Source organism: Pimephales promelas, chromosome 7 (assembly GCF_988280905.1).
Source record: "Pimephales promelas chromosome 7, fPimPro1.hap1.1, whole genome shotgun sequence".
Lineage (NCBI taxonomy): Eukaryota > Metazoa > Chordata > Actinopteri > Cypriniformes > Leuciscidae > Pimephales > Pimephales promelas.
In genome coordinates, this window is record NC_142775.1 from 32483436 (window position 1) to 32511157 (window position 27722).

The 27722-nt window shown below is 37.3% G+C and overlaps 2 protein-coding genes across 4 annotated transcripts; one reads left to right on the top strand and one right to left on the bottom strand.

The window, feature by feature from the left end:
- Window positions 1-409: 409 nt before the first annotated feature.
- Window positions 410-15768, bottom strand: slc37a1 (solute carrier family 37 member 1). 2 transcript variants are annotated; one of them, XM_039683207.2, is made up of 20 exons: window positions 15625-15768; window positions 14903-15073; window positions 13625-13706; window positions 13119-13221; window positions 12943-13021; window positions 12051-12186; window positions 11613-11689; window positions 11237-11403; window positions 11072-11124; window positions 8452-8529; window positions 8238-8366; window positions 8064-8154; window positions 7441-7503; window positions 7084-7169; window positions 6908-6956; window positions 3708-3781; window positions 3525-3603; window positions 3335-3432; window positions 2628-2692; window positions 410-2521 (listed from the first exon to the last, which is right to left on the bottom strand). In XM_039683207.2, exons 2-20 carry the CDS (start codon window positions 14956-14958, stop codon window positions 2506-2508), a joined length of 1581 nt encoding a protein of 526 aa, XP_039539141.2. In that variant the 5' UTR covers window positions 14959-15073; window positions 15625-15768; the 3' UTR covers window positions 410-2505. The 2 variants fall into 2 exon arrangements, with proteins under 2 accessions (XP_039539141.2, XP_039539142.2); XM_039683208.2 differs by having other exon boundaries at window positions 14903-15137; window positions 15625-15745.
- A 274-nt stretch (window positions 15769-16042) lies between these two features.
- LOC120487040 (uncharacterized) lies at window positions 16043-25028 on the top strand. Of its 2 annotated transcripts, XM_039683210.2 has the most exons (11): window positions 16043-16141; window positions 16223-16355; window positions 17195-17236; window positions 17338-17582; window positions 18316-18418; window positions 20766-20839; window positions 21038-21235; window positions 21324-21461; window positions 22610-22699; window positions 22812-22955; window positions 23962-25028. In XM_039683210.2, exons 1-11 carry the CDS (start codon window positions 16082-16084, stop codon window positions 24088-24090), a joined length of 1356 nt encoding a protein of 451 aa, XP_039539144.2. In that variant the 5' UTR covers window positions 16043-16081; the 3' UTR covers window positions 24091-25028. The 2 variants fall into 2 exon arrangements, with proteins under 2 accessions (XP_039539144.2, XP_039539143.2); XM_039683209.2 differs by lacking the exon at window positions 16043-16141 and having other exon boundaries at window positions 16223-16306.
- The last annotated feature ends 2694 nt before the right edge of the window (window positions 25029-27722 follow it).

Below are 27722 nucleotides of genomic sequence, written 5' to 3' on the forward strand. Positions count from 1 at the left end.
AGAACTTAATAATCAATCAAAAAGGAATTTACAGTCTACCAGTTTGAAATTACGCTGTACCCACATTGGACCAGCGGTTTGTAAAATGAATGGATGTATGGATGATTCTGCTGCGGACGTAAGAATTCATTCGGCATGACTCTCACAATGCATTATGGGTATTCTCTAATCGTTGAGCGTACATCGGTTGAACTCTCGTTATTGCAGTGCATTGTGGGATTGAATGAGTGCACTCAGACACCACTACAAATGGCTGTTCCCTCAAATAGTGCCCTATTTATGGCTATATTTATACACCCGTGGCAATGGGTCTGCTTAAAACACCTGAATTCAAGAATGAAGTGGTGTGCCCCAATCATTTTTGTCCATAGTGTGTGTAGTTGTTTGCACCGTCACAAAAAAAGAAAGATTTCATGCCTTGTGTCTGCTTTATTCAAAATATCCTATGTGTACACACAGCAACATAATACAGATAATTCCCAAATTTGTTCCACAGGATTCTGAAAATTAGCTGACAATAACTTAAAAATGAACACTCCAAAAGACAAATCCCCATACAAAAAAAAAAAAAAAGCAAATAGAAAAAAAAGGCACAATGTGTTCTCTCTCATTACAACAAGGTACTACCCATAAATTATATAGATACATTCAATCACCTAGAGTATGTTGTCCTATAAGGTCAAATGCACACGTGCTAAACGCATGATTACGTAAGAGGTCCAGCTTTACAGCAAACATCTACATGTGCCTCTAGCTCTGCAGAACGACACAATACCACAGTTTTCAAATAGACACTTTAAATAATTATAGCTGCAGAGGCAGGTGCGGGTCCTAAATGCGCACATACAATTACAGTCAAGGAGACTCTTTTGGGTCGCTCACACTGATTTATATCATACAGACGTGAACGTTGATGTGAACATGTTGAACCTGACAACAGAAGTGCTTATAAATATCTAACACTTTATCCTACAGATTAAAAAAACAAATAAGAATGTCGATATATATATATTGTATTATTCATATAGAACAGCTTGAATTATGTTTGTATATGAATGTATAGTAACCACAGTGGTCAGATAAAAACAAATTAATATTTTTTTTTCATAATAATAATAACTCGAAACATAGTGATTATTCATTAAGTCACAGGCCAGCAGTGAATGTCTCTGATACAGGGGTGTCCAAACTCGGTCCTGGAGGGCCACTGTCCTGCAGAGTTCAACTCCATCCCCAATTAAACACACTTGAACGAATTAAGTTCTTACCTGGGTTACTAGAAACTTCCAGTCAGGTGTGTTCTGGCAAGTTAGAGCTAAACTCTGCAGGACAGAAGCAGGATTGGACATCCCTGCTCTCATAGCAAAAAAATAAATAAATATAGAAAAAAATAACAATAATAACTTGTCATATGGCTGAATCACCTAGTGGATCTCCTTTACAAACACAGTATAAGAACCTTTGACGTCACCACAGTAAGACAACAGAACCACATAAGGTTCATGGCGATGAAAAATATTTTGAGATGGGAAGAAAAAATTATATGTTGATATGCTTTCGCGTTCTTTTCGCAAATGTTTTGCATTCCCCGAGAAACATTGTGTTCGGTAGCAAAACTTTTTAGTTCTTCGCGATGCGAGGTAACGCAAAGTTTCTTGAAGGACGGCTTCTCTGGGCATCCAAAACTTTTACTAGGGAACACAAAAGCATCCCCCCCATCCCATATTTTTTCCACCTCCATGTCATATCATTCGTAGAACAGTTCAAATAATATATAAAAAACATTTCTCAATGACTGACAAGATTGGCTTTGGTTCATAGAAAGGCAGATGAGAATAATAATATAGTATAGATTTAGCATACATACACATACATAAACTGATAACCAGCTATACTAATGGCCTAGTTTATTAAACACGAGCAGATCAAATTTCGGTGTAAATATTAAATATTTTCATATACCATTCTTACATAAATAGCTCTGTTCAAATCATGCAAGAATGGATTCATGAACTGTTGACAGGGACATTTGTCTTGCGTGTTCAATGAAGGCACTGTGTGCCCGGCAGGGTCTAGAAGTAGAAATTTTACTGCATCTATTTAAGAAATCCCCTTGTTAGCAACAAAGAGAGGCTACTTTTGGTTGTGCAATTGTGCATTATTTAACTGGAGGGATATTTAGGCTTGATCTCACATTGAGTCATGTTCATTTGCTCGGGCACAAAAGCAATTAGAGCTGCAAGGTCCAGACTGCATGTCCATTATGATCTTGAGGGAAAATATTCAGTAAGAAAATATTTCCTCAAAGTTGCTTTGCTGTCACCCTAAATCGATGTTTGTTTTTTTAATCTGAAAAAGGGTATAAAATGTCTCTTTGTATAGTCCATGAACTGAGGTTTCAGTCAAGTTTTGGTCCAGGGTAGGAAATGGTCAAATAACAACTGGTGGTAAGAGATGAACATTTATATCCTTCACTGTTTCTCTCGCTCAGAAAGTGCAAAGTACTCAATGTTCCTTCATTCTAAAAAGGGGTACAAAAACAGTTATATCAAAGATAGGAAGTCCTTTGACTGTTATAGTCATTGACTTGCAACTGTAATAAAGTACAAGCTCAAAACAGCACTCACTCGACAGCGGCTCCTGGCCGACTCCTATGAGAGCGAAGCTCCTTCATCACAAGTCTCAGCAAAAGCTGAAGAACATTCAAACACAATTAGGGTTGTCAAAAGTGCAGATGTTTCGATAGCAGATGCTTCGGTTGATACAGTACCGCTAGTATAGTTAGACAGTAAGTACTGGGCCAATCAGGTACCAGCTAATAGATGCAGCTTTCAAACGCTCCTGTCTGTATTTGTGTAAGCACTTTGTGAAGAGCATCAAAGGTTTTATTTACTATGTGTTTTTGCAGTGTTGAGCATTGTAGCCAATTACAGACATGTTTGTTGTGCAAGTGAATGCAATGGCCAATCAGAGGCGTTTAAGTGAGTGCGAATCTTCTCAATACGCCAGCTTGTTCAGCGTGAGCTCTGCATGCTCACAAATCATTTCATTAAATTAGCTGATTTTCATGTTATCACTAACTTTTCATTAGATTTTTTAAATGTAATGTTTATTTAACTAAACAATTTTTGAAGGCTACATACTAATATGTATTATTTCTTTAGGATCATTCATAGCATTAAAAACTAATTTTATTGAATATATTTAATATTAAAATAGTTAAATAAAAAAAAATTGTTACAAACGTGTTTGCTACGGTACCAAAAGTTGTACCAAGAACAGCCAAATTTGTACTAACTATCTGGCAAATTAAGTGAGCTTTTTTTAGACTCACCAAAAGTGCAAAAAAGTCTGCGGTCATGAGCATGTAAAAGACTTTATCCCAGCCTTGTGATGACAACAGCCCTGCCAGCAAAGGACCCAAAGCAGCACCTGCAGAAGACAAAATGTACATGAGTGACCTCTCTCTGCTCTACATAAGACAGCGTCAGAATAAAACATGAATATGAACTGAGTGAACTTACCGACAGATCCAGTGCCGTCTATAATAGCTGTAACTGTAGAGAGAGCCCTGGCATTGCCCTTCAGGCTCTTGTGTGTGCCCTATAGAGTTAAATCAAATAATCCATCAGAGAGAAACAGCACGTGGCACATGAATAAGCAAAAGATTATGCAAGTGCATTTCCTACACACACACACACACTCACCAAGTCAGCAGAGACAGCTGTTGTGATGAGAGAGTACGGGCCGTTGACTAAACCACCACAGACCAGCAGCATACCTGCCATATCAAATAACATACTGATAAAATGACACCAGAAAAGGGTCACTTTACAAAAGAAAGCTTTTTTTTCCATTTTAAAAAAGATATATGAGGAAATTATGGCAAGAGGGTTTGTACATAACCTGGAGGCACAAGGAACTATCAAGGCTAAGACGTTCAACATTACGAATGCCATAAATGGGAACTGTATAAAATCCTGCCGTGGCAGCATAACGTACCACTGGCAACAGAACCCAATACCAAGACTGCCTCCGCCCAGGGAGCAAGCATCTGATAGGCTGACGGTTGGCCAATAGCGAACCACTAGTCTCTGATAGGTCAAAAGAAACCAATTGCATGCTCGCAACACACTGACGAACTCTGCATATCCCGAGCATTAAAACCGGGGGAAGTTTGCACTGTCAAGCACACAGGGCAACAACAGTCAGAGAAAGGCCAACGCATCGCAGTGACAACAGTAAAAACGCACACAATAGCATATTGAACAAATCATGAACCAAGCGCAGAGTAAATGTTATTGCATAAGCCCACTAAATGCCATGCAATGACACAAATTAACTCACCGAAAGCACTCGAGACACCACCAAGGGTATATCCAACTTATAAAATATGGCAAACGTGTTCTGAGAAGACTAGCCAGCCACAAGACATAAATCCTGAATATACATGCCCATGGTCCAGGCCCACGAAGGGGGCATTCCTGCCCCAGGCAATCATAAGCAGAAATCATAAGTCGAAAGGCGGACTTGACAAAGCCTCCAAGACCAAAGCCAAATCCCACGGCGGCACCGAAGGCAGCCGTGCTGGGCATAATATGCTGGCTCCCTTGAGGAACCAACGATCACCAATGTGTGTCTGCCGACAGACTGCCGGTCAACAGGGGGAAGAAACGCAGCGATAGCAGGCACACACCTTCAGAGTGGACGGAAGGATTCCCTCGTCCATCCTGTACTGAAGGAAGCACAGAATATCCGACACAGAACAACACCCTGGGTCAATGCTAACATCCTGACACCACTTTGAAAAAACTCCCCACTTCAGGGTGTACAGACACCTGGTGGACGGGGCCAGTGACTCCACGATGGTACGCAAGGCTCGCGAGTGCAGCACATCCAGCCTGCTCAGCGACCCAGCAACGGCCACACGTGGAGGTTCCACAGCCCGGGGCTGGGATGCCAGATTGATCCGCTCGCCTGGGACCGCAGGTCCTTAGCGGAATCTCCCACGTTACGCCCCACCAGTAACTCCACTATGTCTGCAAACCATGGTTGGTTCGGCCAGTTTGGGGCTGCCAGCGTTAACGCTGACCTCTCCTCCCTGATTTGAATTTTGGGAAGAACACAATGGAAGAATTTTCACAGGAGGAAAAGCATAGAGGTGAACTTTCGACCATCAGCCACCTGCATGTTGGAAAGGGTGAGCCAAAGGTGCCTATGGAGGACCACCATGAATCCAATTAAATGGCCTTACCGCCTGCGCTTCATAGCCAAGAGCGCAAGGTCTGTGGCTGAACGAAGATCCCGGATGGTGTCAGTGTCAACAGAGGCGGCACCATCCAGAGACTTCACAGTTTTGCCTGCATCACCTGAAGTATGGCCATGGCGTGCAGCTCAGACACAGCCTCCCCTGCCGCTCCATAGGCCTTGTTCGCCTGGTGGGCCGTGAATCTGCAAGCTCTGGACGGCAGGCTGCGGTCCAAGCCCAGCGCAGGAGCTGATGGGCAGAGGTGTGCAGCTACGGTCTCCTCAACAGGGGGGATTCAGAGGTAGCCGTGGTCCCCCGCCTCGTCCGCGGGGTAAACATGGCCTAGGTTGGAAGTGAGGGTACGCGCTAATTGCAGGGCCACCCACGACTTCACGACATGCTCATGTACGTCAGGAAAAGACGGGGTTCCTCTCTTCGAAGCGGCCTGGTGGCGGCTCGACTGAAGGAACCACGTGTCTACCTTGCTCTTGGACGGTTCATCCGGGGCCTTCCAAGAGAGGTCCAGCTCCTCAACGGCCTTGGAGAGGATGCGAAAAAGCTTGTCCTAAAGATCCGATGGGGTGTCTTGCTCCGAAGCTGCCAGGACCGGGGGACTGCCCCAGTCAGTCTCGGAGGCTGACAGAGACATGGAGTCCTCTTCCTCACTCACCCCGATAGATACAAAGTCCGCAACCTCGCGAGTGGGGTGCAAGGTGGCATCGGGGAAGCTCACCAGAGGCTTTATCTCAACTCCACGGTTGGGGGGGCCCACCAGTGCCTCGGTGGCGGCAGTGGGCCCGAACCACGCTGCTGTACGAGCTTCGTCCTGAAAGGCCTTAAGAGCTCGTAGGGACATATCCAAGCAGTGCTCGCAAGACCCGCCATCCTTGAGGGCCGACTCGGCATGGGGCAGCCCCATGCACACGGTACAGAACAGGTGCGTGTCAGGGGCACGATGGAGCCCGAGCAAAAGTTGCAAATAGTTGCCATCGGATGCAGAAGACAGTACGTGTATCCTTGGCGCACCTTTGTCTTAATCAAGTTTTAGTTCACTGTTAGCATTTTTGTATTACGTTGCTGGAATGAATTAGCATGCTGCTAGCATATTTTTACATTTTTACATCTATCATGATGCTAACATGTTTTAACACATTTCTAGCATGATCATAGCATGTCTTATCATGTTGCTAGCATGTTTTAAAGCATTGCTAGTATGATCCAATTATTTTTAAACACATTGCTAACATGTTTGAGCATACTGTCCAAGTTGTTAAGCTTTTAGACATCTTAAATTCTATATGAGAGTAATGTGTGAAAGTATGAGAATTTGGGAATGTTAGTGGCTGTAGATTTAAAGCTCTTAGGAGGAGATACAAATTAGTATCAGAAGAAATAGTATAATATAAATAGTAATATTATATCATAATATTACAGTTTTTATTGTACTTTTGAATCAGATTTATCAGCCTTGGAGAGCACAAGAGACTTCTTTCAAAAACATTAGAAAATTTGAATGGTAGTGTCAGTGTTTCTATATATAACATAACAACACATAGCTGGTATCAGCTATCATATGTTAATCTCATTAATTCTCTAATTTGAATCAAAGCAACAGGGGTCAAACTCTCTTATGTAACTTTAAAGGATTTGATGTCTTACCAATAGTGGGACCCAAGCCAAACTGACTAATCATAGAGAAGCCGTAGAGCTATTAAAAAAAAAAACACAGACACACACACACATGCAAACCACTGTCAATGGTGAGAGAAATGAGATGCAACAAAGACCCTTTCAATTCACAAGCTCCCCTGTATTTGATCAACAGAATTACATACTGTGGGCGCGGCCAGCAGAAGCATCACCGCACAAGTGGTGGCCCTCTTTCCCATCTTATCAGAGATCACTCCAGCCAAGATCCCTCCTACACACACAAACACATAGATACAGAATGTGTGTTTGCATTCCTATGCACTGCTTTATTTGCAAGGTCAGCAGTGGGCAGAACAAAGCGGGATGTGTCCCAAACAAGTCAAGATGAGGAAGACATTGTTTGGTCTGTTATGGGTGTTGTTAGACATACAGTAACACTTTTTTTTAAAGAAAGCAACAGATAAATGCTCACAGATGTGTGTGAATCAGCTACTAATGCCCACTCCAAATACTAAAACAAAAAAGACAAAAACTCTACATACCAACAATGCCACCCACATCAAATAGAGTTGAAAGGTCTCCAGCTTTCTTGGCATCTAGGTGAGCTGAAAAACAGGAAGTACATTGTAATCATTGATTCATATCGAGTGCTGCAGGGATGATGTATTTTGGTGGCTAAATGGTACCACAGAGGTTTTAAGGAACATTGAACATCATCACACCAAACAGCTAAACTCATCTATTGACTAGTCCACTTTCACAGCCTCGATGTGTATATAATCGCTCTGTTGCTGACCATTCCAACTCGAACTTTCAGGGAAAATGTGTTTTTAAATAAAGACAGAAAGAGTGGTTGGAAACTTTAATGTAATTTGTTTATTGCCTATGTTTAGCTTTTTACATCTGCCTATTGTATTTAGGCATCAAAATCCACAAAAGTTGTGCAATAATCCAAATGCCAAGGGAAAAGTCCTATTGGGTTGGCTTACAAAAATACGTCAATACAGCATCAGTATATTAACCAACATCCCAAAATGTGCAAATATATACACAAAACACACTTAAAAACACAGAAACCTTTATATCAAGAGAACCACAGAAATAAATATAACAGAACAGAATAATTAAATGACTGAAAAATGCTGATGTCATCAGTGAGAGTTACCTGCTTTAGTGATGTAGAGGGGCAGCCAGAAGAGGAACGTATAACTGACCAACTTGGCAAACAGCAGACAAAGAGAGAACTCCACCACTCCCTGCAAACACACAGTGGGAGAAACGTCAGTGACGCTGTGACACACGCTGACTGATGATGGACAGACGGATGGGTAACACTCACAGGAATGCGTAAAGCTCCCATGAAGCTGATGGGTGACGGCTCTGCCTCACTCTTCACCACCACCACCTGCTGCACGGGAACACACACGCCAATGCTCTCCTGCCCCAGCAGAAGCTCGGTGTCCCAGCTCTAACAAACAGGAGGATCGGACAGTGAAAAAGAGATACTTCTAAAGGAGTGACACAGATACACCGAGGCAATGATGTGGACTAACCTGTGCTTTAGCTCCTGGCTTGCACTGCAAGTAAAGGTCTTTGTGTCCATTAACACCATTCCAGCTTTTATGAAGCTTCTGATAAAAAAAATAATAATATGGGATCAGTGTCACATTTACAAAGAGAACAATCCCTAAAGACAACAAAGGGAACACTTAGATTAGACGTATTCTGAATATATTTAAGATATTAAATATTTTGTATTAATATAATAACAACACAAGACACATGGGTAGTGACACGTAATTTTGCCATCCACAAAAAAAAAAAAAAGCGATTACATTTTTAAACGCACACATTTTTTTTTTGGAGTGTTTATTAATATATATAATATATAAAAATATTAATATTATAAATATAATATATTAAAAAATATATATATATGAAATTTATGAAATAATACTCTAAATAAGAAACTAAAACTGCCAGTAGGTGGAGGTTAACTCTTTATGAGCAAGTTATTCATTCATTTGATTCGTTCAAACGGCTGATTCATTCATGAAATTAAGTAAATGGCTCTCTTTATTAATGGACGCGGATTCATAAGTAAGCAAAACAACGTTGTGTGTTGTTTCGAGATGCACAATAGTTCTGCGCTGGCTTTATAGGTAATATTTTTGTTGGCGAAATGGAGCAAAAATAGACCATATTGTGCCTGAAAATATAACACAATATTAACTTCTTCACTCTTGCTATTCGGTCTTCACTCGAATTTATATTCTTGCTATAAAACAGCACTCGAATCGTGTGATACTCGGTTACTTGTGTGATTTTTGCTTAACTATAAACTTAGAATTCTGTTAGAGTATGCAAGAATATATATAAAAGTGAATGTGTGTGAAAATAATTCAAATATAAATATACAGATACAACTTTGAATATGTAAATTTAAATCATGAATATATAGACGTAAATCTGAATACATGCAGTTATAGGTCTGAAAATATACATGTAATTCAAAATATATAGTAATAAGTCTAAAGATATTCAGACATTTTATTGGGCATGTTGATAGACAAGCTCCTAATATATAGAAGAAAATGAATATTTCAACTTTTAAATATATTTGTCACAGGCTGAAGAAAATTTAAATCCCAAAGTGATTACAGATGACGTTACAGAATGAAAAAAGTGTGTACTTTCCTTACACAAATACAAAAAAAAGGCTAAATAGTTGCATATATTTCCAATCAGTGCATCTGCTGTTAGTATTATTGACCCAATTCCCTCTGGAAGTGTTTTCTATTGTTTTTGTTTTCACTCTAGAGGGCAAGACAAAATACTCTAGTGTAATACATCCTAAATTGTAATTAATTAATCACTATGAATATTTAAGAATCCTTTAGAAACAAACCAAGAGTAATTAGGGTAAACAATGACACAGAATCCAGAATTATGCAGCAGCGAGCTGCGAAGTGTTTGAAGTTGCTCTTGAATTTAAATAATTCCTCCTCCACAGTCAAAATGAGACGTCAGTCTACATTTCCTCTTGATGTGACCCCTTCCTCCATCCCTAATGTCTCTGTTACTTCTGATTAGCCATTCCTCTTGAATCTCAATCAAACTGTTGAAGCGTTTCAGAAATGTGAACTCTCTGTGCTCGATGAGCCCCTCACGCTCTACTGAGAGTCGCAGGTGTGTGCATCACAGGGCCGTTGTCATAGCGACTGTTTTCGAGCATGAATGAGTCATGTTATCTAACCAACCTTGCCTCAGACTGCTGGGAAAATACATTAACTTCTGTGAAGATAACATTGTCCTCATTGTTGATGACAAGGCATTGTCTGTTTGACTCTCTGCTAGGCTTCTTTTGTTTTGGTCAGTAGCAAAAATCTGATTTTTAAGAGTAGCCAACACAAACCACATCCACTGAATTTCTGAAATGAGTCTCACCAGGGGCCTAATGTATAAAACACTCACTCCAGTAAAGAGTGCGTATGCACAGTCTAGAGTGTCTGTACTTTATTTTATTTTTAATTCCCAATATGTGCATGGAAAACTGCTTACACATTTCTTTGCTTCCTCGATTTTCCACACACATATCAGGAATTGTAAAAAAAAAAAATGAACTAGGCGTAAATATGTGAGCCATGTATGAGCTAAAAACTCTGTTTTCATTTTGATATACACATTCAGATAAAATATGCCACTCTCATTAATGGATCTAAACGCAGGTGCTGTTGGTGTTGAGTGCTGGCAGACAGTTTCCTAATGACAACACCTTTCTTGCTCTTTCCAATATTATGAAATATACCATTGTATTTGAAGGAATTTGAAGGAAACAGTAAGCAAATTTTATTTTGTGACATTAAAACAATTAAAAATACTATTTTGCCAGTGGAAAAGAAAGAGTATAACTCTTCTCTGAAAATTTTCTCTGAATATTATTTTATACAATTTTGATTTAGGCCCACATTGGATTTGTGTAAACAAAGCCTTCAATTAAACTGTTTAAAAGTTTGGGGTAAAATTGAATAGACAATTTAATGCATCCTTGATAAATGAAGGTATATATATATATATATATTTACTGTATATATATATATATATATATATATATATCTGACCACAAACTTCACAGCAATGGGACAGGAAATGAAACCAAATAATTGGACTAACCTGATTGCTTGGAGCTGAGCTCTGGGTACTGGCGGTCTTCAGATCATTAGGGTCTGAAGATACAGAAGTGTTAACATCAGAAAGACATCGACCATCTCCAATAGTGCTTTGTGACAAATTTGCACCAAAACACACATAAATAAGCCAGAGGTTATATTCGCTTACGCTCTATTAGAAAGAAGAAGCAGACGACCCCCATGACAGCGATGATAACTCCAGGGACGATGAAGGACAATCCCCAGTTAGAGGAGACATAATATCCAGCAATCAAAGAACCCAGAATGTTGCCCACCGAAGTGTGTGAGTTCCAGATACCCATGATGAGGCCTCTCCTGATAAAACAACAAATCAAAACACATTATATAACATTTCATTATGTGGTAATAAGAGATCTGTTACAATTTTGGAATGTCTAAAGAGCAGCAAAGCGGATAAGCATTTCCTCATCTTGAGTGTCTGAGATAAACGAAAACACAGCATGCTCATGTTTAGACAGATTTATCGAGATTATAATGTTAGTGGAAAAAGTAAAGCCTCATACCTGCCCTTGCCAAACCAGTTGCCAATGCAAGTCACGACACTTGGCCAACCAGTGGTCTGAACCAATCCATTGGCCACCTACAGGAAAAAAAAAAAAGAGGACAGAATGCTGAATGAAAATTGAACAAAATGGTACATAAATAATAATTGCTGTTTACATAAACAACCATTCAAAGTCTGATTTTTTTTCTCCAAAGAAACAAACATCTTTATTCAGCAAGGTAATTCTTTTATAGATAATTTGATCAAAAGTGACTGGAGTAATGATGCAGAAATTTCAGCTTTGCATCACAGGAATAATTTATATTTTAAAATATATTCAAATATAAAATTGTTATTTTACATTATAATAATATTTCACAATAATGCTGTTTTTTGTATTTTTGATCAAATACATGCAGTCTTGGTGAGCATGGGAGACTTCATGTATGACACCAACCTGAACAAATATATAGAAGCTAAGGCTGTGGATGTCATAGACGTATCCCAGTCCAAACAGACAGGTGAAAAGACCACTGGTCAACATGCCCACAGTCAGGTACAGACGGATGGGCAGACGCTCTCCAATGATTCCACTGAAAAGATTGTATTAAATGTCACTGCAGACAGAATGTTGGCAGCAAACAACAAACATTTCACTGTTGTCAGAAGAGTTCAACTGCTCAAGATAAGACCAATGACATCAGAATAATTCAGAGAGTTAGGTCTTGTTCAGATTTAAATTTGAGAAGCAAAAACAGTGTTCAAGTTGGTAAATTCATTCTGGTGAGTCAGTTCAAACTGCTTCAGTAAATCCATTCAAAATTTTGATTTAATAATGCATTTTTATGTATTAAAATATACATTGATAATTATTGCTGTTTATTACTATTTCATTATATTACATCGAATATAATTCTTCCTTAAAAGTGCAGTAAGCAATTTAAGATACGCTGTTGAAAGTAGATTGAGTGCCGCGCCACGACACACTTGTAGTGTCCACTCATGATAGGTTAGGAGAGAGAGAGAGTGAGCCAGAGGGAGATTTGAATAAAGACTGTATAAAGACAGATGGCTGAGAGACATTATAAAAGAGAAAAGCTCAGAGGAATATCACTGGGAAAAGAAGGGTTATGAACAGCCCAGAGCTTTAGGATCCATGTTAATATTAAAACTTTCCACCAAAACTTTAATGGGTCAAAATGTTCATAAAGAAATTGCATGTTAAGCATGTATTATTTGTATCTGAAGATAAACAAAAGTCTTATGGGTCTGGAGGGAAAACAAACACACTTTTAAGTCATTTTAAAGCAAATACATAAATATTAGAGTGTTTTTGTACACTTTCTTACCTGAGATACATGCCTATGGCATAAGCACACAGGAAAGAATAATCCATTGCTCCGAGCAACTGCTTATAGTTGTTTCTGTCTATGGGGATTGAAACACAGAGATGCCAAACATTTAATGCACTGACTGAAAGTGATAGAAACAGATATTGCTTGAATCTAATCTAAAATAACGTTACCAAATGGTTTCCAGCTGCAGTCTAGTTCTGTGTGAAGTCTAGGCTGCCCGCCACTCTCTGTAGGAACCTCCATGATATGAGAGCAGTTCTTATGCAGCTCACTCTATAGAGACATACACAACACAACATGAACTCATCTCTGACAGTGCATACAGTTGACACAGGACATGTCTGCATATTAAGGCTGACTACAGAAAGTTCAATATGGTTAGATGGCTGAGTGCCACACACTTCTGGATTATACTCAGATACGCGAGTTAATGTGTGACAGAAAACAACCCAAAAAGGCCCTTTGAGTTCCAGTAAGACTGCCGATAGCTTTTGATCATGCCACCTCTAAACAATATAATGTTGTCTTTGCAGAGATAAAAAAACAACAACAACAACTGAATTCTGGTTCTTATTTCAGTTCTTTTCTTTCTTTACACTACAGTTTATTTAAATTATAAGTTAAATATAAGAGAGTTTGAATCCAAGTTTGTTCAATGTGACAGGGGTCGTGCTACCTTGACAATGCTGATGGGCTTCCTGGATAGATGGAAACTTGTGTAGAGCAGGAAAGTGAGAGCAAACGTGAAGGCCTTGTACCTGTGTATAGAAAACACAGCAATACGGATATATATATATATATATATATATATATATATATATATATATATATATATATACAGTATATACATCTTCTATTTTGTTCAGCATAAGAAAGAAACTCATACAGGTTTGGAACAACTTGAGGGTAAACTATCCCTTTAATACACCAATCTACCTAAATCAGCTATTTATTTTTTTCTTACCTTAAAATGTACTAATATCCACCATGGGAAAAATGAAAAAAAAAAAAAAAATAGCACTATTTATATAAAATATAATCATATGTGATGACTCATGCAGGGAGTTTCAGAAATGTCCTTTAAATTTTTTTTTTTATCAGTACACAGGAATATAAACACACCTAGTCTATCCTGTGTGTCCCTTTTAAATAAGTCACTAAACCGGATTTTTTACAATCAATCCTAAAATGGAGTAGATGACGCAGATATGCAATGGAACACAGATCAGGCTGATCAAATACAGAGAGGCGTGTATATATGTACATACCATACAGCTACCAAGATCAACAGAAAGACTGTGACGTCTTAGTTTGGCAATAATTACAGAATGCAGTATTGAAGCTTGTATTTAATTAAATACATCAGACAAAAGAGTTCTATTCTGCTCTATTGTATTCTCCAGCACATATCAGCTAATGTCAGCTAGGTCCAGAGAAAATTAAAAATTCTTCTCACATTTTTGTGGAAAAAATGGTGGAATTGTGCAGAATGGCTAAAACATGTTGAACTTAAACTAATTTACTGACAGATGAAATCAGTCAAATTTGTCAAAATATTTAAAGTCAATATGAAGTTAAATTTGACTATTCTTCTTTATTAGAAATGAGTTATCCGCACACATCATTCACATCATTGTGCCATTGTAATCTTTAATTAAAATAACAATAACATTCCCTCACTTCTCTAATGTTGTGAGTGCGAGACAACTGTCACTCACATAATCAACTAATTGCAAAGCACAACCATCCAAAGAATTTCCAATAAACAAAATCAACGTTTTTCATGTTCGAGAAGCCGTTTTACTTGATATGTCACAAAGACTATCACTACTTAGGTTTCATGTGTAATAAACAAACATGCAAAGACTGGAACTGTGGTATTATAATGACGGACATTATTTCTCTGAGGGAAAACTGGGTTTGCTGATCATCAATCCCAAATTGATAAACTCACCACTGGTCTCTATTGAAGGAGGCAAGGAAGCGGATGCCAGGTGGGACTGGTGCCATGCTTGTGTATTGTGTGTGTATGAGTGTAATACAGTTGCTTAGTAAATCTCATAAAGATGTTAGGCAGGATGCCTGTAGACATATGGTCACAAGATCCATCGCTGAGCAAAAGGACCTTGGTATGTGAACAGAAAGACACAAGAACCCATTATGAAGATTCGCGTTCGTCGTCTTATATCCTAAAAAAAAAAATTAGAAAGAATGAAAGCCGTTTTCCTGAAAGAGGAGAGATTAAACTATCGTTAAACAATAACATGTTCATTCTACTGCTCATTTACAGCACATTATCAGCTCTCTCATCTTTAGTAAATGACAGCTGTCAAAGCTCATAAATAACGTGACTCGTAACGTGGTTGCTACTGTAACGTTACTGTACAACCAAAACCGGAGACCGACAACAAAACCCATTGGTACTGGGCTAAAATAAAAAATAAAAAACAGGTCATAAACACTCAAACTCAAAATAACATTCAAAGAAAAGGACGAATAGATGTAACGTTACTATACATAAGTTACATACAGTATAATTTAGTGTGATCTCTCGCATCCTTTATCGTTAGGTCGTTAGAAGAACACGTTTATTAATAGGATGTGATCGATAACATGCCAAAAGACCATTTGTAAAATATATAAAACCACATATAATTGGTTTAATTTTAATCTTACCGCATCAACCGACTCTCCGTTCAGCGTTGTCTTTGACGACCGTCTCTTTCACTTCCTCATTCAGTCCGGTGGGGCGATGTTGATGATGATGACGATGACGACAACAATAGTAGCATGAAATACGAATCAACACGAGACTTTCAAACTAAAATATTTCAAAATAAAAGACTCTATCCATGAAGTCAAACATTTAAATTCAATTAGCTACTTTTAAAAATATTTTTTTTCTTTGAATAAGCTATTACAAATTATATTGAGCCAATGCTTCTAAATATACATTAAAAAATAAAGAAGAAAATGTATTGAAGTATATAATCGATTATTTTGTATATAATATATCATTATTATTATCATTATTATTATCATCATTATTATTATTATTATTATTATTATTATTAGTTAGACTCGTTGATGTGGCTTGTGTTTGTTGTGTGCAGACTTGACTGTAAGGAAGGTGATGCTCCCTCTGCTGTCCTGCTATCTCATTCTCTCCCAGTTATTCAAGAGTCATGCGGCTGTAGGTGAATATATTTGCTCTGAGTAAAAACATGAAAGTGCGCAGTGACATTGCATAACGATGTTCAATCGTTTACTACAGCGAGTCGAAATTAGCCTACTCAGCAAACCCGGGTACCTGTCATCATCGGTGTACAAAGTCAAAGTCTTGACGGTGGTAGAAAAGGTAGCTGCTACGTCCAGAAAAAAAAACGTTACGCAGTGTGGATACTCAGGTTTGTATTTTTAGCTTCAGCAATATTATTGTCGGACTCGTCATCAGTTTCTGGGATTGTGCAGAATTCGCTTCCTCTGTTATTATAGCGTAATACATGCTTAGTATTTCTTGGCTTTCCTAAACATTTAAGTTACAGTTTCCTTCAAAATGCACAGCCACTGACTAGTATTGTTGCTATTGATAGTTGGTGTTAGCCACCATTGTTGTCAAGTTAGAGCAGATTAAAAGTAACGTTACGTGGAATTAAATAAAAATAAATAAATTTATTATGATTTTACAAGGGGAACATTAAGGTATTTAGGCAGAAAGCATGGTTATTGTCATTTTTTATTTTATTTTATTTTTTGGAAAAAGAAAATTTGCCACTTTTTTTCAAATAGGGTATACAATATTCTGGAAGTAAATGTCTATATATTTTTTTTTTTTTCAACAAACAAGCAGTAAACACAGAGGCTTCAGAAATTATTTGTCAACGTGAGGTCTGAATATGAGATGTTCCCCCACTCATATTTTGGACTTGCTATTTTTGCAACGACCAACATGCCTCAATATAGTAGCCTAAACCTGAACGCTGGTGAAATAAAAGGTTTAAGTACTAATATTACTGAAATAAAAACAAATTAAAACTAAGTAGAAGTGTTTTTTAAAAACTAATAAAAATGACAAAAGCATATTTATAGTCCTACTATAATACTGAAATATCTGTATTATAGAAATATCTGTATAATATCTGAAAACCGTTTTCTAGCAATTATGCGCATTGACAACTTCATGCAACATTTTTTTCAGTTAAATTTAGGCAAGTTAATTTTATATAATTATTTGTTCTTAATGCAGGATTTTCTCCTCTAATGATTAAGGTCATTAACAACTATCCAGGTAAGTTCGAAAGACACCAGATCTTTTTAGAAATGCTCAGGGAATTCATATGTGACCATTTTCAAATTGTGTGATTCATTGCTTTTACTCTGAGCTTTCAGGTGCTGTGGTGGAGGATAGGCCCATCATGAAGGGACGGGTAACAGTGTACTCAGTGCCAGGCTGTCCACACTGCACACAGGCCAAAGCTACTCTGCGAACACTTGGTGTGCCTGTGTGTGAGGTGGATTTGAACAAGCATGGAGAAATAAGGGCACGAGTGAATGAGCTCACAGGTCACTGCTCCGTACCTCAGATATTCTTCAATAACCTTTATGTTGGAAACAACGAGGACCTCCAGAACCTGGTGAGATAAGAAACTAACTGATGTGGGATTTCTAGTGATGGGAAGTCCAGATCATTTCATTGACACTGATCTTTGAGTCTCTCAAAGAAAATTAACAAATCTTTTTTCAAGTCATTTCATTAATTTCAATATAATTAGAATGTTACATGTTAATAGCCAACTGTAATGGAGCCAAGGCAAATCACTTTCTTTTGTCATGTCATGTCACTTCCCCATTGGCTGAAGCTATGCAATCTGTACCGGAAACGATGATGAGTTCACCTCTCGAGCCTCATCATAAGTTATGGAAATTAAACATAATGACAAAAATTAATGTATTAATTGTAAGACATTTGAGAACTCATCACTTAACTGAGAGTAAAAAAAAAACCTAACTACGCGTTTGTTTGCAAGGAAACTTGGGAATTATGTATTAATTTCTGTTTCTGATACGACTGTCACGTCACGTGACAAAAGAACGAACCTGAAGTCTTAGGAGGTGAACTAGTAATTTCTGTGTGCTGTACAGAACCTATGGTATATTACGCATGCACCATCAACACAAGATGAACAACTCACTCTCTGAGACAATTCGTTGTTCCCGAGTCATATTTAAGATTCGTTCAAAACGAACGTTCGTTCATGATCAACTCATCACTAGTGTTTCGCTATTGACTAACCTCTGGCTTGATATTTGCTTCTAGGAAATGAGACTGAACCTCTCAAAAATATGCTGTTTTGTGTATGTTTTTAGAATCCTGAGAGGCTGAAACGTCTTGTACTGTCGGTAAGAGAGGAACCTGTGCCGCTGGACGCTCCACCTGTGCCTGTGGAAGATAGCACTGAGGCTGATGGAGGTTAGAACTGAAAAGAGCTTTTCACACTGAGCTTAACCCCGGGTTATCATCGTTTTTAGCCCCACTTTTAACCCTGCATTGCGGTGCCAAACGTGTGTAGTGTGAAATGTTACAAAAATTACTTTAGTAAGATGGCAGCATCATATTTTTATTTTTACACATAGATAGGTAGGCCTGTTAGTAAAATCTGTATCCCTGTTGCAACTTGCATTATGACGATGGTGACAGACAGTTCAAAAATGAAACAAGCCGCAAGCATCCCGCCCAAAGTTGTCATACCTGTATCTCAAGTAGAATTAAAGATATCTTAATATCCTTTTAGATTTTGTTTCTTAACAAATGTTTCCTTTTTTGGATCTTCTATTTGTATGGCTCTATATGGTTCAATGCCAGAGATATGGGGATCGGAATGTGGCTTCATGAGTAAAACGTTAACTTGTTCACATTTTCAGTGGGTCAAAAAACAAATGTGAGTCACTTTGCATACAGCTTACAGTTTTTTTTTTCTTTTAAAGAGGAATTTCTGAAGAGCAAATAATGTTAAACTAGAACTTTTATGTCATTTCCTTCTATATAAACAATTGTATAGAACATGCCATTCTGATTTCCAAAAATATTATTTTTCCAAAGCTTGGATTCATGTAGCTCAAGTCAAGAAGTATTAAATATATCATTAAATTATTTTTAGATTCTGGTTATTAAAAAACTAGATGTGTAGCTAAATGTGTGACTGGAAACCATATCATCAGCTGTTTCTCCAAGGAAACTAGCAAAAATCCTTGCATTCAAACACTGAAGGAGTTCAAAACACTGAAGGAATTTATTTGGGTTTAACATTAATTGTCATCAAGCCACAAACGGGTTAGTTATGAAACCTTGCTGCCCTGTCAATGATGAGTAAACATTCAGCATTGCAGGTATGTAGTAAACAGAGTGACTGGCTTCCTAGGTGATCTTAAAGGAGTAGCTCACTTTTAATAAAACTTTTGCTGATAATTTACTCACCCCCATGTCATCCAAGATGTCCACGTATTTCTTTCTTCAGTCGAAAAGGAATTATGGTTTTTGATGAAAACATTCCAGGATTTTTTAATGGTAAACGGTTCAAGGTCCAAAAGACAGTTTCAGTGCAAACTCCAAACTGTTAAACGATTCCAGACGATGAATAAGGGTCTTATCAAGCGAAACGATCACTAATTTAAAAAAAATATTAATAATTTTTTAAAAGTTTTATAAGCTCAAATGGTCGCCTTCTTTTAACATACATACTCCATAATTAATTATAATATTATAATAATAAATATTATTCATAAATATTATTATAAAATAACATTATTTTTCTATTATTATTTGACGCTCTCAGTGACACTCTCAGTGTGCTATCTATTTTTAGTTTGATTATGTAAATTGAATAATCAAGATTACGGTTACAGGTGCGGCGATGAATTAATCATGACAAGTGTCATTCACAGCGTTCCATTAAAGTCTATGCAGTGCATCAAAATGTGCTGTTAACATGACTGTTGCACAAACGCAATGTAAATCTGATTTAATACCGTTCAAAAGCTTGGAGTCTATACGATTAGTAAAACATTTTTGAAAGAAGTCTCCTATGCTCATTAAGGCTGAATTTATTTGGTCAAAAATACAATAGAAACAGGATTATTGTGAAATAATATTATTACAATTTATAATAAGTTTTCTATTTTTGAAACGATTTTAACATTTTCAGCATCATCACTCCAGTCCTCAGTGTCACAGAATTCTTTATAATATGCCCATCTGGTGTTTAAAAAAACGTTTCTTATTATTATCATCAATGTTGAAAAAAATAAAATATATATATATATATATATATAATGACGGAAAAAAACACTGATCCCAACCTCTTTTTGATGAAATTATGATGTCATAATTGTGTATCCCTATTTATAAAATATTTTAAGAAATCTAAAATGTATTATATTACATAACTTGATTGTTGTTCAGAATTCACAGACAACAAGGACTTCTTTGTAATACTTGCATACTGAATTTCAATTGGTCCTTTGTCTTAAATCTATTTGCATTCTTTTATTGATTAGTCTTGTCTTTCTCGCTTATTTTGAATCATTTAACTGAGTGCCACCACAACAGTAAACCGGCTCTGACGCTGCATTACATGTAGACCGAAACCCAAACTTACTTGCTTATAACTATTAACATTGTTCTTTTGCTGCCTTATAAGCTTTAGTAACTCTTTTAGGAAACTCAAATCTTGTTTTAAAAGTATATCGCCTTTGGCCTTTTATGTTTGGTTGTTTCAGTCATTTTTTATTCTCTTTTTTGTGACACTTGCCCTAAGCAGCGTGGGAGCTCTCGGAGGCACTGAGGAATCTGATCCTGAAACTCTACTCTGATCACCTCTCAGAAGATGGCAAGGTAACACACTGTTTCACCATCTCATCACAGGCTGCATATCAAATAGCTGCAAGACCATGCTCAATGGATTCGCCACAGACATGAACACTACAGGCACTCAGACATTTGATGTCTGAATGAAGGAGCGTTCCACCACATTATGTGTTTATAAGTAAGGTATGTGTCATTGTGACCGTGTGGGTCTCCACTTTTGACCAGACAGTTGATTACGAGGCCATGTCCCGGAGCCTGTACTTCGAGCGGTACTGTGATCTAGCTGTCCAGCTTCAGCGCGTGGATCTGCTGTCATTGAGTCGAGAAGAGAAACTGGCCTTCTTCATCAACATCTACAATGCCCTCGTCATCCACGGGAACCTGCGTCTGGGCTTCCCCAAAAACATATGGCAAAGGTATCGGGTAAGACACAAAGAGAAAAATGGATTGTAAAATAGGGGACAAATTTGAATTATTTCAGTGCTTGTACATTTGTTGTCTTTTTTTCCAGTTCTTCAACTATGTGAGCTACCTCATTGGTGGTGAGGTGTTCACGCTGCAGGATATTGAAAACGGAGTGCTTCGAGGAAATCGAAAAGGTGTGGCACAAATCATGAAGCCATTTTCCAAGAACGACCCTCGACTGCAGGTATTCCCAGGAAGAGGATGGGTGGTTTGTTTATAATATGATTGTTAATATTATTAATGTTGCAGTGTTTCTCGTTGGAAAGTTGCTTACAGTATTCAAGAGCCAATTCTGATTTTATGTTGCCTGTAATTTATTGCAATAAACGTACTTATAATTTTATTAACAACAGCATCATTTTCAGAGATTTACTTAACCAGGTTTCTAGGTGTATTTGGAAATATTTTGTTTTGTTTTATTAAACCGAAATTATGACTTAATTAAACAGAAATTACAACAGATATTAGGCCTGTCAAAATAATAAAATAGTTTAAGAAGATTAAAAACAATGAATTAACTGTAATTTCTTTGTAATTAATGGCTTAACCCAGTCATTCTCAACCTTTTTTTACTTTCTGTCTAAGCTAATATGTACCTCTGGTACTTATATGGTATATTTCATAAATATAAATACATTTAAGAATATTATTTCAGTTTAATGTTTTTAATTATTTATATTTTATTAGTTTTTTAAATTATATATATTTTGTGCATTTTGATTAAGATTGTTAATATAATTTACAATTTATTTATTATTTGGGGCCCCCCTCGATGATGCTGAGTCCCCGACCCCCTTGTTGAGAAACACTGGCCTAAACACATTCATTTACTTGTCAAAGAAAGAAAAATATATTTGATGTGCATGATACCAGTATATCCAGACAGTTCAAATGTTTGTGGACCGTAAGATTTAAAAATATTTACGAAAATGAATGCTTATGAAGGAATGAATAATTTTATTCAGCAAGAATGCATTAAACCTATCAAAAGTGACAGTAAAGACATTTATAATGGTGCAAAATATTTCTATTTCAAACAAATTATGTTCTTTTGAACTTTCTATTTAGCAAATAATCCCCAAAAATGTATCACAACTGTTTTAACATTGATGATAATAACTTATTTTAAGTTAACAATATTGCTGTTTTCACTGTATTTTTGATCAAATAAATGCAGCCTTGGTGAGCATAAGAGAGAAACATAAAAAATGACCTCAAAACAGTGGTGCTCTGAAACTGTGGGGGGTACTTGAGACAAAAAATGCTGGGAAACACTGGAGTAAAAGATATCAGAGAATGTGATTAACAGCAGTAATGTGTGTCATCCTTTAGGTAGCGCTTCCTGAAGTTGAGCCTCTCATTCATTTCGCACTGAACTGTGGTGCAAAGAGCTGCCCTCCAATTAAGACGTACACACCACAGGTTAATCCCCAAAGGACTCTCATTTACAATACGCTTTATAAATGGCTATACATTCTTTCTGACATTGTAAAAAGTAAATTGTGTTTAAATTTCCATGCATGTCTCACACCAGGACATTGATGGTCAGTTGCGTACCGCAGCAAAAGCGTTCTTGGAGGATGACGACAGTTGCGCGATTGACAGCGTGGGGCGAGAGGTGAAACTCAGCCAGATCTTTAAGTGGTACAAGGAAGACTTTGGAGGCACTGATGAGAAGGTATTACTAAAATATATCTTCACTCTCAATTCATGGACATGGAAGATGATGTTAAGTGATAATTCACATGGAAATTAATCTTTTACTTGCATAATGTTGACTTTCACTAAAAAGGAGATATTTAGCTCTTTCCAATACAGTGCTAGTGGTTGGGGAGCTTGTTCTGGGTCTGTCTTTAAAGAGGACATAATATTCCCTTTTATAACGTCTTGATTTTGTTTTTGGGGTCTACTAGAATAGGTTTTTTCATGCTTGAATTCACAATTAATTCATTGTTGCAGCTCCTCTGTTCCCAGTCTGTCAGTAACACTTTAGTTCCTCTGTCTATGAAGCCTCTCCTTCCAACGCAGTGTGCTCTGATTGGTTGGCTGGATCAGTGTGTTGTGATTGGTCAACCACTGCAAGTGTGTTTGGTAAATGTCATGCCCCTTTCCATAAGCGCAAGTTTCATCATACTAATGCAGCTCAACCAGGCCTCGCCTTGAGCCTTAAAGGGATACTCCACCAAAAAATGAAAATCCTGTCATCATGTATCTTGAGTATGAGTTTCTTTTTTCTGCTGAACACAAAGGAAGATATTTTAAAGAACGATTGGAACAGTTGTTTGGCACCATTGACTTCAATAGTATTTGTTTTCTACTATGGAAGTCAATGGTGCCAAACAACTGTATGGTTCCAATCAATAAGTAAATGATGGCAGAATTTTCATTTTTGGGTGAAGTATCCCTTTAAGCGGGAATTATTTAAATGAGGAATACTGCGACGTGTGCATTTGCAGAAGAAGACTCAAGACTACAATCGAGTCATTTCAGGCAGTGCTTACTAATATAGAGAATAACTGCCTTTGGAGTGCTTTATAGACCTTTGTTTGCTTTGAAGAGCATGACATTTTTCACGCTCAAAAGGCAACATTACTCACTGAAGAAAGTTGAAAATGTAAAAAAACATTGTATGTCCTCTTTAAAGATAAATTTGACTTGATCAGCTTGTAATGTTTCTTTTTCAGCTGCTGAACTGGGTGTTTGATCATATGGGAGCGTCAGAGAAGAAGAGGAATCTACAGTCTCTGCTGTCAGAAGGAAAGGTCAAAGTGAGCTATCTGCCCTATGACTGGTCTATAAACAGCACAAACTGAACTAAATCACATTCTCATGCATATGATCACTCTATCACTGATGTGGGCTTCTGTCGAACACATGCAGCGGAGATGAGAGATTCAGAACAAAACTGTAACCCTGAAAATGAAATCTATGCATTTAGATTCCCTTTACCTTGTTCCTTCATCTCCCAAAGGGCAATGTGTTACTGTAGCCGAATATTTCTGACAGCATTTTTTTACCTATAATCTTCTAAATTGTATTGCAGCATTTTGCACTTGATTATTATGCAGTTAAATGTTTTATATATTCTCCTACAAGGATGTCTTTTTAAACAAATATAATTTAATTTAATTATCTACATTATCATATGCATTGGTAAATATTTCTTTCGGTACATATTTAATTTAGACTTTCTAGCAAGACTGAAAAGTAAAAAATACTCATGAATCATTATGAAACACAAGAACTTTGCACAGACTGAGCAATGGTGCATATTTCTTATAATATTTTTTTTACTAAATTACCTCAAGGAATAATAGGATTTAATCATTTTTCTATATGTGCACCAATTAGCAATACACACTAAGAAACAGTAATATTTACCTACATTTAACTATTTAAATATATGAAACATTAGCACAGATATTTGTTTTCAGTTGATGGCACATATTAGGAGATGCTATTAAAATGTCTATAAATATATAAATAAATGAAATATCTGTCTATTCACAATTTTACCCACAAAAGAACATTTTTGTCTTCATTTACTCATCCATATTTGTCAAACCATATTTTCTTTTCTTCTATGAAAATAAAAGGGAAAGTGAATGGCTATTTAATTTATATTCCACCATAAAGGGGGAAAAAAAACGTCATAAAAGTGTTCAATTTGCCATGTAAGCTATAATCCAAGTCTTCAAAAAGCCATATTTGTATATCAGATAAATTAGATTAAAAAAATTATTGACTGGAATTTTTAAGTTACTGCATGTTGAGTGCTGTTTTATATCTGGACATGTTGTTTCCTGAAAGATCTGAAGGGAAATGCATAGGACATGGAAGATTTTGAGGCATGGATTAGTTTGTGTATCTGTCATGCTGTTTGTTTTACTTTGACTCTTTGACTCTGTCTGAATGATGGATGTATTCAGCAGAGAACCGAGCAGCACACATATCAGTTTATCAGAATGAAACCAGCCAGTAGCATTGAGTACTTTTTGAAATGCATGATGTGTTATTAGATAAATTATCGAAAGGGCATCAGGGCTGATGGAATCTCATAAATGGTTTCTCGTAAACAGGGCCTGTTTCGTATGATGCGATTCAGTGCCTGATCTGATCAAGCAGTTAACAAGAATCCCCATAATATTTTTTATTGAAAATGGGATTCAGACTGAAACTTTCTGAAAGTCGATTCCCCATCCGTCTTTCTTAAGGCAGTGAAAATCCTCGTGAACTTGGAAGCCTTTGTTGAATCCGCAAGCAACATGACAACACGGAAAAATGCTGTTTTAATAGATGTTGATTTACTGTGATGCACTAAAAGGCATGTCATTTATCCATAATGCATGTGATACTATAGAATAGTATTGCAAGGGCTGATACTATCAGAAGCACGAGTAAAATGAGGTTCGGTACCTCCTGTTTCAGCCAGTGCCTTTTCACCTTTGCATGAGACTATTATTCTCATATTGCACCACTTGACCGCACATCCCATTGCTTCAGGAAATCAGTTCGTTTGAAACTTTAATCTGCAAGCAGAGAGAGATTGGCGAATAGGTCCCAGAGTTACCTCATCCTTATCTCGTTCACTGTAAGGACGGATATCAATGCAATGCAATTACCCTGAACAAAATGTCATGACTCATTCGTATGCATGGAAATTATTTGAAACTAGAGCAATACTGCATTTTATAAATGAATTACGATAAAATAAAGTATATTCAACAGACATTTCATGTGCCCTTATTTTTGTTGAATTGAAAAGATCGCAGACAGTTTTAGGGGTAATGTGATTTATGCAGTTACTAAATTACTTTTTTCAAGTAAAGAGTAAAGTAATGCATTACTTTTTGTGAATTTGCAACAAATATCTGAGTTGCTTTCCCAGTTATTGACTGACAGCTCTCCTGTCCCCATGTTGAGAGAAATCAGGAGTAAGTGCAGAGGCATTGTGCATGCTGTGTTATTGCAGTTCTAGACTAAGTGGAAGCATGCACTTACTCCTCTCTCTTGCACAAAAACAGATTCAGTATTCCTCAAAATGAATAAAAACAGAAATGCTCACAAGATTACACAAACCTGCAATGATTAAACATGTTAACACTAATATACTTTATGTATTTAATCTCACTTTATTACCTAATATCTTTGCTGCCAATCTTTGATGATCTATTACTAATAAGCAAAAAAGACTTCACATTTCACATCACAAATTTTTTTAAAATTTGTTTTGTTTTTATTGCTAAAATAAGAGTTTTGAACTTTCTTCTCATGTGTCCTATTCTCCAGCATTCTAGCTGAAGGCATATTCATTTCAATTTTGGTGTGAAAGGGCCTTTATATTTGCCAAAAGAATACAACATTTATTTATTTGATATTAAAAAATAAGCAAGCCCAGGTTAGAAAAAGCAACACAAAAGTAACTTGTAACATTTGTTTTCATTAAAAGTAACTTACCTTTTTTTAGGGATTAACCCAATATTGTAATGCATTGCTTTTAAAGGGTTAGTTCACCCAAAAATGAAAATGATGTCATAAATGACTCACCCTCATGTCGTTCCAAGCCCGTAAGACCTCCGTTCATCTTCAGAACACAGTTTAAGATATTTTAGATGTAGTCGAGTTTTCTGTCCCTCCATTCAAAATGTATGTATGGTATACTGTCCTTGTCCAGAAAGGTAATACAGACTCATCAGTAGTCCATGTACATCAGTGGGTTAGTTACAATGTTTTGAAGCATCGAAAATACATTTTGGTCCAAAAATAACAAAAACTACGACTTTATTCAGCATTGTACTCTCTCCGCGTTCAGTGACGCTGGTGACGTAAGACGCTGCTGACGTGTAATCTGGTGCGAAAGAGCTTTGTGCACAGTCTGAGGGAGTCTAAGGATTTCTACACTGAGGAAGACTTGTATTTTTTTTGCCCAGCCACATTTGTTTGAACCCGAATAGACGGACGCACCAGATAATGCGTCTGCAGACTCTTACGTCATCAGCGTCACTGACAACAGAATCAATGCTGAATAAAGTCGTATTTTTGGACCAAAATGTATTTTCTAGTTGCAACTTATAACCATGCGTTAATGCAACGCATTCTCACCCCAAGGCGTCACCTTTGACCATGCTTCAATATTTGACGTTTTAGGCGCCCTTTAGCGTCACTTACATGACGCGCTCCTACGGCGTCATCCAACTGACGCTAAAGGAAAGCGTCTGTTAGAGGACGCGGTTAGGTTTAGGTGTGGGGTGGGGGTAGGGTACACGCGATCCTAGGGCGTCATCTAACTGACGCTAAAGGGCGCCTAAAGCGTCAGATATTGAAGCATGTCCAAATGCTTCCCAAGGCGTCAGTTAGGTGACGCCTTGGGAGTGAGAATGGGCTGGTTAATAGGCAAGGCAAGTTTATTTATATAGCACATTTCATACACAATGGTAATTCAAAG

Bases quoted from the DNA above. Each gene is read 5' to 3' on its own strand.
- slc37a1 (XM_039683207.2), bottom strand. From the start codon at position 14,958: ATGGCACCAGTCCCACCTGGCATCCGCTTCCTTGCCTCCTTCAATAGA. The intron at 11,404-11,612 runs GTATGAGGCTTT...TTGTTTTATCAG, and splicing joins AACTGGTTTGGCAAGGGCAG to GAGAGGCCTCATCATGGGTA. The intron at 3,782-6,907 runs GTAAGACATCAA...TTGATATGGCAG, and splicing joins TGGCTTGGGTCCCACTATTG to GTATGCTGCTGGTCTGTGGT.
- LOC120487040 (XM_039683210.2), top strand. From the start codon at position 16,082: ATGCTCCCTCTGCTGTCCTGCTATCTCATTCTCTCCCAGTTATTCAAG. The intron at 16,142-16,222 runs GTAGGTGAATAT...CGTTTACTACAG, and splicing joins TATTCAAGAGTCATGCGGCT to CGAGTCGAAATTAGCCTACT. The intron at 22,956-23,961 runs GTATTACTAAAA...TTTCTTTTTCAG, and splicing joins TTGGAGGCACTGATGAGAAG to CTGCTGAACTGGGTGTTTGA.